At 44.6% G+C, this 18,058-nt stretch overlaps 1 protein-coding gene across 1 annotated transcript in view; it reads left to right on the top strand.

The window, feature by feature from the left end:
- Window positions 1-18,058, top strand: part of TMEM40 (transmembrane protein 40) — a 71,119-nt gene that overhangs the window by 9,454 nt on the left and 43,607 nt on the right. The window contains exon 6 of the mRNA XM_070492865.1: window positions 741-2,334. Coding sequence (XP_070348966.1) covers window positions 741-871 — 131 coding nt within the window. The 3' untranslated portion in view covers window positions 872-2,334. Of the gene's footprint in view, window positions 1-740 lie in introns of the transcript that reaches the window.

Here is an 18,058-nt window from a genome sequence, read left to right on the forward strand (position 1 = left end):
AAATTTTCAAACATACACAAACATTGAATAGTACTATGAACCCCCATGTACCCATCTTCCAGCTTCAATAACTAACAGCATCTATACCCCTACTCATTCTCACCCCCAGATTATTTGAAAGCAAATTCTAGATAAAGCATTTTATATATAAATGTTTGTGTATCTGGGTGTGTCTCTAAGAGATAATGACTCTTTATTTAAGGGGAGGGGCAATACAGTTATCACACGTAAAACAGTGAACAGAAGGAAATGGGAGATGCTTTTTGCTGAGAGTTTATAAACAGGGTTGGGAAGGGAGCTCTGCTTCAGTGCCCTGCTCACAGCTGACAGCCCCCAAGCCCACTGAAGCCCCTCAGTCCTTGGGTCTTGCAGACACCTGCTCTGCAGTTTTGTCATGGCGGGGGCTGTCCCTTCATCGTGCTCTTAGATCCAGCCAACGTGTGAGAGCCTCTGACATCAAGGACAAGGCTTCCATGTCCGTTAATGTATTTGAGCTTGGCAGAAGCTTGAAATACGGTTAGTATTATCTCCTCCACTTTGTAGATGAGGATACTGCAGCTGAGAGAAGCGGAGTAAGGCACGTGAGCCTCAGGGATTTCAGCCCAGCTCTCCTGGTTCCAGGCCACTCCCATTTCACTGCACCAGAGCTGCCCGGATCAGTGGCTGCAAACGCCACCCTCAGCCTAGCCTCTGCAGCCCCTTCTGCCTTACACTCCTGTATTTATTCTCTTCCCTTCTAGGTGTGTTCCGGGGTGGTCATGACATCCTGGTGCGCTCCGGGCCGCTGCTTTTGGATACAGTAACAATGCAGGTGACAGCCAGATGTTCGGAGGAGCTGCCAGTAGACATCATCTTGGCGTCTGTTGGCTGAGGCCAGCCTGCATAGGCCCTGCTCCTACCCTTTTCCCCCCAGCACTACGCAGAAGTCACAGCGTCCTCCTGAACCCAGTAGAAACTCCTCAAGCCTGTGTATTCAGAAACAATTAGGAATCATTGAGGATTTTTTTTTTTTTTTGGTTTAACCCCAGCCCCAGGACTGCTAGGTGGTAACTTCTTCTTTTTTTTTTTTTTTTTTTTTTTAATAGGGGATGGTTTTAGCTTGTCCTAGAACTGGCTGCCCTGGCTGCCAGGGAAGAGACATTGCAGATGAATAAAATGCTTGCATCTCCTCTCGAATTTATCCCCCCTAAAACCATCTTGTCCCTATAAATAAATCAGCACGTATTTACTGAACGACTGCTACTTCTGCAGGCTCATGCTTCAGGGCTCCACGTTCCCCTTCGAGGCCGCCCCACCGAGAACACCTGCTCTGTCCCCTTTGCACCCACAGCCCTTTGGCTGCTGTACTTTGCAGGAGGCAGGAGCCGGTCCCACTCGGCGTGGGAGCCCCAGGCCCGGGAACAGGAGCAGCGCAGGTCTGCGGAGGCAATGACGGCCGCGGGGAGTTCACGCGCTGGGTCTCGCCCTCTCACACCAGCCTCCTCCTCCAGGGGATGCTGCGGGCCCGGGGGGTGGGGTCGCTCCCTGGGTGTCCCCAGCGTCAGGTCGGAGCTGGCGCTTGCCCTGGGGTTCGCCCGCTCCCGGTTCAGTGCAGTTCGGCGACCGCACGGAGGGGCAGAACAGCCCTTCGAGAGCACTCCGTTGGCTGCAGATGCAGAAGGGAAGCGGCCTCGGGCCACGCGGCTGCTCTTTTAAACTCGAGCCGACTTTGTGGCTGAAATACACCTGTAAAGCCGTTTTAAAAACCAGGCCTCCCCTCAGAGATTCAGGCTTGGGGGCGGGGGGAAGGTGAGGCCCTGAACGCCTCGTTCTGGAGCCCACAGAAGTCTGAGAGTGACTGTGGCTCACGGAGGTTTTCCTCATGGGTGCTCAGCTTTGCCCCGAACTCTGAGGCAGGCGGCAACACGGGGAAGGTCCCCAGACAACGCCCTGCGGCCCTGGTTACGGCTCCCGCTGCACAGAGCAGGGCCCAGGCTCCCCGGCGCATCGGCCCGGCTGGCCACGGAGACGACGCTGCTCCCGCCAGACCCGTCCTCCGCCCCGCTCCGCGGGTGGTCCTGGGAGGGGACCCGGGGGGGACAAGGAGGCAGGTGGCGCTCTGAGAACCCCGGGATGGAGGAGTCTCCAAAAGCAGGCACAGCCGCCTCCTGCGGCTCTTCCGGGGGAGTGCAGGCTCCTGTGTCCTCCTGGGCGCGGGGAAGAAGCACCTGCCAGAGCCGGAGGGACGTCGCGGGGACCACCCGCCGCCTGGGGGTGGGGCTGACGCCCCAGTGCGGGCTGCGCAGTCTGAGGGCGTCCGGGAGAGGAGAGCTGCGTGCGCCGCCGGCCGAGCCGGAGGTGAGGCGACTCGAGGGGCGGCTGGGGCTGGGTGGGGGTGCGGCGACGCGGGGCGGGCGGGCGGCGGAGGTGAGGCGACTCGAGCCGGCGGCTGGGGCCAGGTAGGGGGGCGGGCGGCGCTGGGCGGGCAGCGGAGGCGAGGAGACGCCAGCCTGCGCGGGTGGCGGAGGCGAGGGTGGAGCGCGGGTGAGGCGAGGAGACGCGGGCCTGCGCTGGGGGCCGGGGGAAGCGAGGGTGCGGCGGGCGGGCGGCGGAGGCGAGGAGACGCCAGCCTGCGCGGGTGGCGGAGGCGAGGGTGGAGCGCGGGTGAGGCGGCGGGGGGCGGGCGGAGGCGAGGAGACGCGGGCCTGCGCTGGCGGCCGGGGGAAGCGAGGGGCAGCGCGGGTGCGGCGGCGCGGGCGGCTGAGGCGAGGAGACGCCAGCCTGCGCGGGTGGCGGAGGCGAGGGTGGAGCGCGGGTGAGGCGGCGGGGGGCGGGCGGAGGCGAGGAGACGCGGGCCTGCGCTGGGGGCCGGGGGAAGCGAGGGTGCGGCGGGCGGGCGGCGGAGGCGAGGAGACGCGGGCCTGCGCTGGCGGCCGGGGGAAGCGAGGGGCAGCGCGGGCGGGCGGCGCGGGCCGGCGAAGTGGCGGGGCGGCCCCAGGGCGGAGGGGAGGCGCCGAGTTTCTGTGCGGGCGGCGCCGGCGGCCGGGGCGCGTCTGGAGCCGGGCGGGTGCTCGCTGCTGTGAGGCGCCCGTTAATCCCAGGAGGGGAGGGGGAAGGGCGTGGGGACGAGTCGGTGGGGACAGAAGGCGTCGCGCAGGGGAAGGAGCTGCTGGCCCCGCAGAGACGCGGACACCCGCCTGCCTCTCCGGGCTGAGCGCTTCAGCGAGGGAGGGAGCCTCGTCCGGAGCCCCGCGTCCGTGCGTGCGGCCGGCGTCTCCGGGGCCGCTGCTCTGCTCGGGGCCTGCGGGGGGCTGGCCCGGGGCCGGGGGGAGCGCCGCAGGCAGAGGCCGTTCCCCTGAGGAAGGCCGGACGGACGGTGACGGAGCCCAGTGGCTGCGCTGAGGGAGCCGGGGGAGACGCTGCGACTGAAGGAGTGAGGTGCGGTGTGTGAGATGCACGAGCCTCCTAGTGTTTTGTCACTGGAGGTGGTGAGAGGCCGACATCCGTCACTTACCCAGAGGTGTTCGCACAGGAGCTCGGGCTGTCAGGACAGCGGGGCCAGCAGCGCCCCCCGAGTGGAGGGACCCTGATGAGCATTGCCCCTCTTACAGCAAGAGCCCTGGATGGAACAGCCCAGAGCTGCTGCCTCACTGCGCTTTGAGACGGCGGCCGCTGTGTCAGCACCGTCCTGGCTTGTGCTGGGGCGCTGTGATGTCCCTACTTCTGTTCCGTTTGGCATGTGCTCACCTGCTGAGATGACATTAAAAACCAGCCTTTATCAGAGTGAAGGGATGAAAGGAGATACTCCAGGCAAACAGCAAGCAAAATAATGTGGGTGTAGCCATACTTATATCAGACAAAGAAGACTTCAAGATAAAAAAGATAACAAGAGGGCTGGCCCTGTGGCCAGTGGTTAAGATCCAGCACTCTGTTTCGGTGGCCCAGGGTTTCATCAGTTTGGATCCCGGGCATGGATGTGGCACCACTCATCAGGCCATGCTGAGGTGGTGTCCCATATAGCACAACCAGAGGCACTCACAACTAGAATATACAACTATGTACTGGGGGGCTTTGGAGAGAAAAATAAAAATAAAATTTAAACAAAAAAGATTGGCAACACTTGTTAGCTTAGGTGCCAATCTTAAAAAAAAAAAGATAAGAGACAAAGATGGCCATTATATAATTATAAAAGAGACATTCCACCAAGAAGACATAACACTTATTAACATATGTGCACCTAACGCAGGAGCACAAAAGTGTATAAAGTAGCTCCTAGCAGACCTAAAGGGAGAACTTGATAGCAACACAATAATAGTAGGGGACCTTAACACTCTGCTTATGTCAGTGGGTAGATCATCCAGACAGAAAGTTGATGAGGACATGGTGGCCTTAAATGAAACACTAGACCAAGTGAACTTAGTAGATATACATGGAACATTCCCTCCCCAAACAGCAGAATACACATTCTTCTCAAATACACGTGGAACATTCTCAAGGATGGACCATATGTTGGGAAACAAAGCGAGCCTCAATAAACTTAAGAAGATTAAAATCACATCAAGGGGGCTGGCCCCGTGGCCGAGTGGTTAAGTTCGCGCGCTCCGCTGCAGGCGGCCCAGTGCTTCGTTGGTTCGAATCCTGGGTGCGGACATGGCACTGCTCATCAGACCACGCTGAGGCAGCGTCCCACATGCCACAACTAGAAGAACCCACAACGAAGAATACACAACTATGTACTGGGGAGGGCTTTGGGGAGAAAAAGGAAAAAATAAAATCTTTAAAAAAAAAAAAATCACATCAAGCATGTTTTCCAACCACAATACTATGAAACTAGATATGTGGAGGCTAAGCAACATGCTACTGAACAACTGTTGGATCAATGAAGAAATCAAAGGAGAAATTAGAAAATACTAGAGACAAATGAAAATGAAAACACAACATATGAAAACTTATGGGATACAGCAAAACTAGTACTAAGATGGAAATTTATAGCAATACAGGTCTACTTCAACAAAGAAGAAGAATCTCAAATAAGCTTACCCCATACCTGAAAGAATTAGAGAAAGAACAACAAACAAAGCTGAAAGTCATTAGAAGGAAGGAAATAAAAATCAGAGCAGAAATAAATGAAATAGAGACTAAAAAACAATAGAAAGGATTAATGAAACTAAGAGCTCATTCTTTGAAGATGAACAAAATGACAAACCTTTTGCCAGACTCACTAAGAAAAAAAGAGAGAAGACTCAAAGTCAGAAATGGAAGAGGATAAATTACAATGGGCACCACAGAAATACAAAGGATTATAAGAGAATAGTATGAAAAGCTATATACCACCAAACTGGATAACCTAGAAGAAATGGATAAGTTCTTAGAATCATAAACTTCCCAAACTGAATCAAGAAGAAATAGAGAACGTGAATAGTGCAAACACAAGCAGAGATCAAAATAGTAATTAAAAACCTCCCCCAAAACAAAAGTCCAGGACCAGATGGCTTCTCTAATGAATTATACCAAACATTCAAAGATTTAATTCCTACCCTTCTCAAACTATTCTGAAAAATTAAAGAGGATGGTAAGCTTCCTAACTTGTTCTATGAGACCTATATTATCCTGATACCAAAACCAGACAAGGACAACACAAAAAAGGAATATTACAGGCCAATATCGCTGATGAACATAGATGCAAAAATCCTCAACAAAATATTAGCAAGTCAAATACAACAATACATGAAAAGGTTTGTACACCAGGATCAAGTAGGATTTATTCCAGGGATGCAAGGATGGTTCAACATCTGCAAATCAATCAGCGTGACACACCACATTAACAAAATGAAGAATAAAAGTCACATGATCATTTCAATAGACAGAAAACATTTGACAATCCAACATCCATTTATGATAAAAACTCTAAAAAAAAAAAATGGGTATAGAAGGAAAGTACCTCAACATAATAGAGGCTATATATGACAAACCCACAGCCAACATCATACTCAATGGATAAAAACTGAAAGCCATTCCTCTGAGAACAGGAACAAGACAAGAATGCCCCCTCTTGCCACTTGTATTCAATATAGTATTGGAAATTTTAGCCAGAGCAATTAGGCAAGAAAAAGAAATAAAATGTATCTAAATTGGAAAGGAAGAATTGCAACTCTCACTATTTGCAGATGACATGATGCTATATATACATAAAATCCTAAAGAATCCACCAAAAAGCTATTAGAAATAAACAAATACAGTAAAGTTGCAGGATACAAAGTCAACATACAAAAGTAGCAAACTAGCAGAAAGAGAAGTCAAGAATACAATCTCATTTACAATTGCAACAAAAAGTACAAAATAGGTTATCTAGGAATAAATTTAAAAAGGTGAAAGATCTATGCACTAAAAACTATAAGTCATTATTCAAAGAAATCAAAGAAGACATAAAGAAATGGAAAGATATTCTATGCTTATGGATTGGAAGAATAAACATACTCAAAATGCCCTTATTACCTAAAGCAATCTACAGATTCAGTGCAATCCCAATCAGAATGCCGGTGACAGTCTTCACAGAAATAGAACAAAGAATCCTAAAATTGATATGGAACAACAAAAGAGCCTGAATAGCCAAAACAATCCTGAGAAAAAAGAACAAAGTTGGAGGTATCACAGTCCCTGAATTCAAATTATACTACAAAGCTGTAGTAATGAAAGCAGTATGGTGCTGGCACAAACACACACACACATCAATGGAACAGAATTGAAAGCCCAGAAATAAAACCACACATCTCTGGACAGGTAATCTTCAACAAAGGAGCCAAGAACCTATAATGGAGAAAGGAAAGTCTCTTCAATAAATGGTGTTGGGAAAACTGGACAGCCACATGCAAAAGAATGAAAGTAGACCATTATCTTACACCATACACAAAAATTAACTCAAAATGGATTAAAGACTTGAAGGTGAGACATGAAACCATAAAACTCTTAGAAGAAAATATAGGTAGTAGACTTTTTGACATCGGTCTTAGAAGGATCTTTTCAAATACAATGTCTACTCAGGCAAGGGAAACAAAGAAAAAAATAAACAAATGGGACTTCATCAGACTAAAGTGCTTCTACAAGGCCAGGGAAACCAGGAACAAAACAAAAAGACCAGGGCCAGCCCAGTGGTGTAGTGGTTAAGTTCACACACTCCACTTCAGTGGCCCATGGTTCACTGGTTCAGATCCCAGGTATGGAACTACACACCACTCATCAAGCCACACTGTGGTGGCATCCCAAATATAAAACATAGAGAAAGATTGGCACAAATGTTAGCTCAGGGACAATCTTCCTCAAGCAAAAAGAGGAAGATTGGAGGGGTGGAGCAAAATGGCGGGGTGAGCTGACCCGGGATTCTCTCCCCTCCAAAATACAACAAAAGATTGGAAGAACTGAATTTCAGAGAATAAACATAATACCAGCTCGTTAGAGACCTACAATACCAAGAAGGCGGAGATCATAACCTTGCTTACACCTTCCGAGGCGCTGGAATGGTAGGAGAGAACATCGCTCCCTCCCCTAGAGTCTGGGATGGCTGCGGCGGGGTCGGGAAGGAGCGGGGGAGGGGCCGCGTGACCCGGGGATCATCCAGGACTCCTGCTGCTGATTCAGTGGAGACCCGCTGACGGGGGGAAAGCTTCTGTCCGCGGGGACCCCATAAATCAAGGGCCTTGGGAGACCAGAGAACAGAACTGATCTGAACCCAGACCGGTGCGTGTGAGTAACAGCCACCGCCCCCCCCCCCCCCCCCCCCCCCCCCGCCCCGGCAAAGCCAGTGGGCGCAGCCATCTTGCCCCAAGGCGGAGAGCTCATAACATGCGGCTCTCAACCCCCATCTAGTGGCGACAGGCTGTAACTGCAACTGAATTTTTTTAAAGATTTTATTTTTTTCCTTTTTCTCCCCAAAGCCCCCCGGTACATAGCTGTGCATTCTTCGTTGTGGGTCCTTCTAGCTGTGGCATGTGGGACGCTGCCTCAGCGTGGTTTGATGAGCAGTGACATGTCCGCGCCCAGGATTCGAACCAACGAAACACTGGGCCGCCTGCAGCGGAGTGCGCGAACTTAACCACTCAGCCACGGGGCCAGCCCCTGCAACTGAATTCTACCACCATGAGGAAAAAACCGCTCCTCTACCATCCAGCAATTTATAAAAGCCCCAGACCAGAAGGAAAACAATAAAAACATAGAATTAAGTCCTGAGGACTTGGAATTAGGTAAACTAAGTGATAATGAGTTCAGAGCAGCTATAATCAAAAAACTCAATGAGGTAGAGAGAAAGATAGAGAAACAAGCCGAGTTCTGGAGTTACTTCACAAAAGAGATTGAAATCATAAAGAAGAATCAAACAGAATTACTTGAGATGAAAAACACAATGGACCAGATAAAACAGAATACGGACTCCCTGAATGCCCGTGTAGACAACATAGAGGAGAAAATTAGCATAATCGAAGATAGGCTGAATGGCGCCAGACAGAGGAAGAAAGAGAACTAAGAATTAAAAAAAATGAGGAAAATCTCCGAGAGATAATGGATTCAATGAGGAGTAAAAACATAAGGATCATAGGAATTCCCGAGAATATGGAAAAGGAAAATGGAGCAGAAAGTATGCTTAACAAAATTATTGAAGAGAACTTCCCAAATCTAGGGATCGACGGAGAAATGTGTGTAGAGGAGGGTTTTAGATCTCCTAGATTTGTCAATGTAAAAAGAGCTACCCCACGGCACATAGTAGTAAAGTTGGCAAAAAGGAAAGATAAGGAAAGAATACTCAGGGAAGTAAGAAAAAAAAAAGAGAATAACCTATAAAGGAGCCCCTATCAGACTGTCAGCGGATTTCTCTACAGAAACCCTACAAGCTAGGAGAGAATGGAGTGACATATTCAAAGCTTTAAAGGATAAAAATCCTCAGCCAAGAATACTCTATCCAGCAAGAATTTCCTTCAGATATGAGGGAGAAATTAAATCTTTTTCAGACAAACAGAAGTTAAGGGAATTTGTAACTAAAAGCCCTCCATTACAAGAAATCCTCAAGAAGGCTCTCATACCTGAAAAAAGAAAAAAGGGAGAAAGGGGACACAATCCACAGACTAGGGAGATGGATGGATAGAACCAGAACAGGATAGCAAATATTCACTTATAGCATTAGGGTAAAGGTAAGGAAACTACCAAAACAAGGACGATCTTAGCACTCTAACTACCAATTAATAAGACGAGTTGGAATGAAAAATGAAAATAATTATTTAGGAGGGGAAGAGCAAAGGGTCTAAATCAGTATTGGTCAAGTAAGTAAGAGACCACCAGAGAATAGACTATATTATACACGAGATTCTAAATACAAACTTCAAGGTAGACACTAAAATAAAGTACAGAACAGAGTCACAAATCATAAATAAGGAAAAATCTAAGAAACCCAGCATAAGAAATTGCAGTATTAAATGGGTAGTCTAAAGCAAACAGGAAAAGAAATGCAGGAAAACAAGATAATGAGCGACAGATTAACAGCACTAAGTCCACATGCATCAATAATCACTCTCAACGTGAATGGATTGAACTCTCCAATAAAAAGACACAGAGTGGCAAAATGGATTAAAGAACACGATCCAACAATTTGTTGCCTCCAGGAAACACACCTCAGCCCCAAGGACAAACACAGACTCAGGGTGAAGGGGTGGAGGACAATACTTCAAGCAAATAGCAAGGAAAAAAAGGCAGGTGTTGCAATTCTCATATCAGACCAAGTGGATTTCAAAACAAGACAGGTAAAGACAGACACAGAGGGACAATATATAATGATCAAAGGGACACTTCATCAAGAAGAAATAATGCTTATAAATATCTATGCGCCCAACACAGGAGCACCAAGATTTATAAAGCAACTATTAACAGACCTAAAGGAAGATGTTAAAAACAACACAATAATAGTAGGGGACCTCAACACCCCACTCACATTAATGGACAGATCATCCAGACAGAAAATCAACAAGGAAATAGTGAAGCTAAATGAAAAACTAAAACAATTGGACTTAATAGAGATATATAGATCACTTCACCCTGAAAGAGCTGAATACACATTCTTCTCAAGTGCACACAGAACATTCTCAAGGATAGACCATATGTTGGGAAACAAGGCAAGCCTCTACAAATTTAAAAAAATTGAAATAATAACAAGCATCTTCTCAGATCATAGTGCTATAAGGCTAGAAATTAATTACAAGAAAAAAGCTGAGAAAGGCACAAAGATGTGGAGACTAAACAACACACTACTGAACAAGCAATGGATCATTGAAGAAGTTAAAGAAGAAATAAAAAAAATACCTGGAAACAAATGAAAATGATAGCGTGCCATACCAACTCATATGGGATACAGCAAAAGCTGTATTAAGAGGAAAATTCATCGCAATACAGGCACATCTTAACAAACAAGAAAAATCCCAAATAAGCAACCTTAAAGCACGCATAACTGAACTAGAGATAAAAGAACAAATGAAGCCCAAAGTCAGCAGAAGGAGAGAAATAATAAAAATCAGAGCAGAAATAAATACTATTGGAACGAAAAAGGCAGTAGAAAGGATCAATGAGACAAAGAGCTGGTTTTTTGAGAAGATAAATAAAATTGACAAACCACTAGCCAGACTTACAAAGAAAAAAAGGGAGAAAGCTCAAATAAACAAAATCAGAAATGAGCGAGGAGAAATAACAACAGACTCTGCAGAAATACAACAGATTATAAGAGAATACTACAAAAAACTATATGCCAACAGAATGGATAACCTAGAGGAAATGGATAAATTCTTGGACTCCTACAATCTCCCAAAGCTCACTCAAGAAGAGGCAGACAATTTGAACAGACCATTCACAAGGAAAGAGATTGAAACAACAATCAAAAACATCCCAAAGAATAAAACCCCAGGACCAGAAGGCTTTCCTGGGGAATTCTACCAAACTTTCAGAGAGGATTTAATACCTATCCTTTTCAAGCTATTCCAAAAAATTAGGGAAGATGGAACACTTCCTAACACATTCTATGAGGCCAACATCACGCTGATCCCAAAACCTGACAAGGACACCACGAAAAAAGAGAACTACAGGCCAATATCACTGATGAACATAGATGCAAACATTCTAAACAAAATTTTGGCAACCAGAATTCAGCAATTCATCAAAAGAATCATACATCATGATCAGGTGGGATTCATACCAGGGACACAGGGATGGTTCAACATCTGCAAGTCAATTAACGTGATACACCACATCAACAAACTGAGGAATAAAACCACATGATCATCTCAATAGATGCAGAGAAGGCATTTGACAAGATCCAACAGCCATTTATGATAAAAAACTCTGAACAAAATGGGCATAGAAGGAAACTACCTCAACATAATGAAGGCCATATATGACAAACCCATAGCCAACATCATACTCAATGGGCAAAAACTGAACGCCATCCCCCTGAAAACAGGAACGAGACAAGGATGCCCTCTATCACCACTCTTATTTAACATAGTACTGGAGGTCCTGGCCAGAGCAATCAGGCAAGAAAAAGGAATAAAAGGAATCCAAATAGGGAGGGAAGAAGTGAAACTCTCGCTGTTTGCAGACGACATGATCTTATATATAGAAAACCCCAAAGAATCCATTGGAAAACTGTTAGAAGTAATCAACAACTACAGCAAAGTTGCAGGGTATAAAATCAATTTGCATAAATCAGTAGCATTTCTATACTCCAGTAATGAACCAACAGAAAAAGAACTCAAGAATACAATACCATTCGCAATCACAACAAAAAGAATAAAATACCTTGGGGTAAATTTAACTAAGGAATTGAAGGACCTATATAATGAAAATTACAAGGCCTTTCTGAGAGAATTGGCTGACGACATAAGGAGATGGAAAGACATTCCATGTACATGGATTGGAAGAATAAACATAGTTAAAATGTCCGTTCTACCTAAAGCAATCTACAGATTCAACGCCATCCCAATCAGAATCCCAATGACATTCTTTACAGAATTAGAACAAAGAATCCTAAAATTCATATGGGGCAACAAAAGACCCCGAATTTCTAAAGCAATCGTGAGAAAAAAGAACAAAACGGGAGGCATCACAATCCCTGATTCCAAAACATACTACAAAGCTACAGTAATCAAAACAGCATGGTACTGATACAAAAACAGGTGCACAGATCAATGGAACAGAATTGAAAGCCCAGAAATAAAACCATACATCTATGGACAGCTTATCTTTGACAAAGGAGCTGAGGGCATACAATGGAGAAAAGAAAGTCTTTTCAACAAATGGTGCTGGGAAAACTGGAAAGCCACATGTAAAAGAATGAAAATTGACCACACTTTTTCACCATTCACCAAAATAAACTCAAAATGGATCAAAGACCTAAAGGTGAGACCTGAAACCATAAGGCTTCTGGAAGAAAATGTAGGCAGTACACTCTTTGACATCAGTATTAAAAGGATCTTTTCGGACACCATGCCTTCTCAGAGAAGGGAAACAATAGAAAGAATAAACAAATGGGACTTCATCAGATTAAAGAGCTTCTTCAAGGCAAATGAAAACAGGATTGAAACAAAAAAACAACCCACTAACTGGAAAAAAATATTTGCAAGTCATATATTTGACAAAGGCTTAATATCCATAATATATAAAGAACTCTCGCAACTCAACAACAAAACATCAAACAACCCAATCAAAAAATGGGCTGGAGACATGAACAGACATTTCTCCAAAGAAGATATACGGATGGCCAATAGGCACATGAAAAGATGCTCATCATCGCTGATCATCAGGGAAATGCAAATCAAAACTACACTAAGATATCACCTTACACCCGTTAGAATGACAAAAATATCTAAAACTAATAGCAACAAATGTTGGAGAGGTTGCGGAGAAAAATGAAGCCTCATACACTGCTGGTGGGAATGCAAACTGGTGCAGCCACTATGGAAAACAGTATGGAGATTCCTCAAAAAATTAAAAATAGAACTACCATATGATCCAGCCATCCCACTACTGGGTATTTATCCAAAGAACTTGAAAGGAACAATTCAAAGAGATTTATTCACCCCTATCAGCAATCCCAAAAGTCCTATGTACCCCAATGTTTATTGCAGCACTGTTTACAATAGCCAAGACATGGAAGCAACCCAAGTGCCCATCAACTGATGAATGGATGAAGAAGATGTGGTATATATATACAATGGAATACTACTCAGCCATAAAAAAGATAAAATCATCCTATTTGCAACAACATGGATGGACCTTGAGGGGGTTCTGTTAAGCAAAATAAGCCAGACAGAGAAAGACAGACACTGTATGATTTCACTCGTATGTGGAAGATAAGTACATGAACAAAAAGATTAGTGGTTACCAGAGGGGAAGGTGGGCATAAGGGGTAAAGGGGCACATATGTATGGTGACTGACAAATAATAATGTACAACTGAAATTTCACAATATTATAAACTGTTATGACCTCAATAAAAATTTTTAAAACTTATTAAGTTGAATAAAAAGCATTTTCTACTCTATTGTAAGGTTCTAACAAAAAGAAAGAAAAAAGAATGACAATCCGGAGATAAAATAGGGAAATTAGATGGTGACTAAACTGTGTACAAATTAACAAAAATTGTCTTCAAACAAACCCAATTCACAAGGGTAATACCTGTCCCTTTCATTTTATTTGTCCAAATTTAATTTTTTAACACACTTCCTCAGGAAATCTGATGCATTCAACTTGGTCAACAATAGCAGCACTCCTTCCATTTTCTGTCCCAACTCCTTTGCCACCTGGTGTTAGTCATTTTTCTAGGGAGAAAGCTCCAGTTGCTCTCTCCTCTCCTCACGGGCTTCTATGCAGAAGACGGCACATGTGAACACTGTAGCTCTCCTTGGAGAATGCGTGAAGAAAATGCCACCAACTGCCACTCTTGTGAAGGAGGCCTCGTCCTGGACCAGGGAGCATACCAAGAAACCTGCTCCAAGAGGCATGTGGCTGTGAGGGGTGTGTGCAGGTGTTTCCCAGAGATGCACCAGGACTGCACCCATGAGAAAACATGCAGAGGTACCTGGGAGCATCCTCAGTGAGAGTGTGGCTCTGCTGAGCCTCCCCAGCTGGGAGCCGACTATCTGAGTGTAGGGTATCCCCCCAGAACTGGGGGAACCAGTCTCCCTCCCTTTACTGAAATGTATCTATCTCTGTGCACATCATTTAGGAAATAGGGTGAGATAAAGCCTTTCCATTATGGATTCTGCAAGCTAAGACAGACAGGAGACCCATTTTGCATGATTTCTTTCGCACCCATGTACTGAGCACTAAGGGTGAGCCAAGCTGTATCCCAGTTCTGGACATACAGATAAGAACCCAAAGTTCTCGCCTCTTTAAGCACAAAATCTTATAAGAGAAACTGATATTAATGAAACAGAGGTTGCTAGTGTATTGCAACTGTTATGAAAGATACAAAGGGAAAGTTCAGGCAACTATAAGACTCTGAGAATAACACTCTGGGTAGGAATTTTTTCTCTGGAATTGTCTTCCAAGAAAGGCTGTCTTTCTAATTTCCTCTCCAGAATAAGACAGACTCATTTCACTGGCACTGTCCTATCCAAAGGAATCTCTTGGTGTAACCTAAAGTGTTTTCCCGAATTCCCCCAAATAAGAGAATGAATGAACACAAATAGACCCGCAATGTATTCTTCATACTGATTAACCATGTATATTTCATTGGTCTATCCAACAGTGAATGAAGAGTTAGCCAATCCAAGAATTCCTAAACTGCTTTCTATATTGAATAGAGCCTGAGGTCCTCGACACAATTTTAAAAATCTGTTAATGCCTTCCGGGTTTTCCAAACAAGACCTCCAGCATCTCAACCATGACTTGTCTGCCACAGCACTACAGTTTTTTGCACCTCCAAGGGGCAGGTTATTTCAGGATGTAAACCCAGCATCATCTAATTGGGTCACCGTATGTGGTCTCTTCTCCCTGGCCGGGCTTGTGAGATGTGGAGGTGGGGATGGGGCAAATGTACCCTCAGGTCAAATGAACCAAAGTGATAGGGTCAGGCTAGCCCACTGCAAAAGGAATGACTTTCTGCTGTCCCCCTGGGGGTCACTTGCTGCTTCCCCTTTCCCCCAGAGTATATGCCTGAGTCCTTCCTGTAAAGAGATATGTGCCATTAGTGTTGTCCCTGCCACTTCTACAAAGATGCACGCCAGTGTGTCCCCTGCCACGAAGACTGTCTGGAGTGCAGTGGCCCCTTAGCAGATGACTTTGACCTCTGCGCTGAGACGACCTTGGTTCTCTACGAATACTGTTTGGACGAGTGTCCAGCGGGAATTTACTATGAAAAAGAGACTAAGGATTGCAAAGGTAAAGACTTCCAGGTGCATGGCCGAGTTCTGCATCCCAGGGAGCCTAATGGGATTATGGGGTTTCTGTGAGACAAAGTAGGTTCTGGGGTTTACACAGTTCTAGCCCCGAGCTGTCCTCCCATCCCTTTCCCTCCTGCTCAAGGAAGCATGTGTTGAATCTGCTGTGATTTATTATTTATTTTTAAAATGGATCCTTCGTTAGCTTTGATTGTGTAACTTTTATTAGCAATGACTCATGTTGACCTTCCTCACAACAGAGGCTGACCAAAAAGGATTCTCATGTGAAGATTTACAACAGAGATGATGAGCCTTCAAAAGTCACCCAAGACAGAAGATTTTTCTTAAAATTTTAAACCATTGTAGGTTTATAGCAGCATAAGGAAAGCTGTGCCACAGAGGATTTTCTTGATGCCTCTTGTCTCCCTTCACTGTTTGCCTCCCTAAAGCTCCATCCTTGCCTCCTCGTCACCTTCAGCTCCTCCTACCCTGGGTCCCTATTCCGTCTCCCACTTGGCACTTCAATCCCTACACGTTCAAGAAAGGATCTGCTGTGATTTATGCCTCCTTATGTTTTAACTGGGCATGAATTCCTTGCGTCATTAGTTAGCAGGGAACAGAAAATTTAACTAAATTGCCCATTACTAGAGGAATTCTCAAGCAAGTGAGTGAAGCATTCTGGGGGAAGGGACTTTTCTTTCCCCACCCCCCAGTTTTATTAAGGTATAATTGACATATAACATTGCTTAAGGTTAAGGTGTACAATGTGATGATTTAGTATATGTGTATGTTGCAAAATGATGACCACAGTAAGGTCAGTTAACACACCCGTCACCTCATATAGTTACCTTTTTTTTGGTAAGAACATTTAAGACCTACTCTCTTAGAAACTTTCACGTGTATGATACTGTACTGTTAACTATAGTCACAAGATTCAGTCCAGCTAGGCAGCCAGCCGTAATTTATCCCCTGTGTTACCACCAAGCAAACGCTAGATAGATATCCAGAGGCAGGCCCCTAACCACAGGGAGAGCTAAGGGTGCACTCCCATGGCAGGAGATACCTTGGGCCACTCATGTCCTAGAACACACTCAGGGAAATGTTTTGATAGGACGTGAAGATGTAGTTTACCCCTGAAGGCTTTCTGCTCTAGCCTTATGGTCCAGATATCCCTTTTTGTGTGTTCTATGTAAAGCACTCTTTAGTGTCAATGTCCTACTCGACTATTTGTGAAAGAATGTGGACTTGAAGACAGCGCCTGTGCCTGTGCAGCAGAAGGGGCCGGAGTGAGCCTGGGAGGCAGGCTGTGGAGCTGGGGGTCAGTTTCCATGAGAAGTTCAGAGACTTGGCCAAAGGCCTGCGGGCCATCTTGCCTGCACTAGGGCGGGAACTGAGCATCGACTTCTAGTCTTTCTCTAGTGTTCAACAACAAAAGTAATTTGCCATACATATTTGGTTTCATTGTTTCTCTATTGTTTGCCTGTTTCCATTTTCATTGAATTTTGCTCTAATTTTTATTATTATTTTTTTGTTCTGCTTGCTCTAGGCTTAAATTACTATTCTTTCTCTAGTTTTTGAACATGGAAGTTTCAATTATTAATTTTAGATATTTCTCCCTTTCTAATATTTGCACTTAATGCTATAAATTTTTCTCTAAGCATGGTCTTCACTGCATCCCACACATTTTGACAAGTTGTATTTTCATTTTCATCTAATTAAAAATATTTTGAAAAATTCTCTTGAGATTTCTTTTTTGACCCATGTGTTCTTTAGAAGTATGTTGTTTAATCTCCAAATATTTAGGGATATTCCAGCTATCTTTTTGTTATTTTTAGTTTAATTCCACTGTAGAATATTCCGTATAGTTTCTATTCTTTTAAATTTCTTAAAATGGGTTTAACGGCCCCGAATGTAGTCTCTCTTGATGAATGTTCTGTGAGAGCTTGGAGAGAATGTATATTTTGCAGTTGTTGGGTGGAGTAGTCTGTAAATGTCAGTTAGGTCAAGGTGATGGTGCTGTTCAGGTCAACTGTCTTCTGATTATCTGTCTGCTTGATCTAGCAATTACTGAAAGAGAAGTCTTGAGGTCTCTAACTATAATAGTGGGTTTGCCTATTTCTTTTTAAAATTTCATCAGTTTTTGCTTCATGTTTTTAACACTCCATGATTAAATGTAGAAACATTTATGTGTCCTTGGAGAATTGACCTCTTTATCACTGATGATTTTCCTTGTCTGAAGTCTGCTTTGTCTGAAGCTAATATAACTTCTCCAGCTTTCTTTTGATTACTATTAACCTGATATATATTTCTCTATCCCTTTACTTTTAACCTGAGTCTTTATATTTATAGTGGGTTTCTTGTAGACAACATATGGTTGGGTCTTGTTTTTTTATGCACTCTGACAATCTCTGTCTTTTGATTGGTGTATTTACACCATCCATATTTAAAGTGGATTAATATCTGCTACCATGTTTGTAACTGTTTTCTATTCATTGGCTTTATCTTTGTTTCTTTTTCTCACTCTCTTTTTTCCTTTTCTGGTTTTAATCAAGCATTTTATATAATCCTATTTTATCTCCTCTCTTATCCTATCAATCATACTTCTTTTTCAAAACTTTTTGGGCTGGCCCTGTGGCCTAGTGGTTAAGTTCAGCACTCTCTGCTTTGGTGGCC

The sequence above is a fragment of the Equus asinus genome, chromosome 21 (assembly GCF_041296235.1).
Source record: "Equus asinus isolate D_3611 breed Donkey chromosome 21, EquAss-T2T_v2, whole genome shotgun sequence".
Lineage (NCBI taxonomy): Eukaryota > Metazoa > Chordata > Mammalia > Perissodactyla > Equidae > Equus > Equus asinus.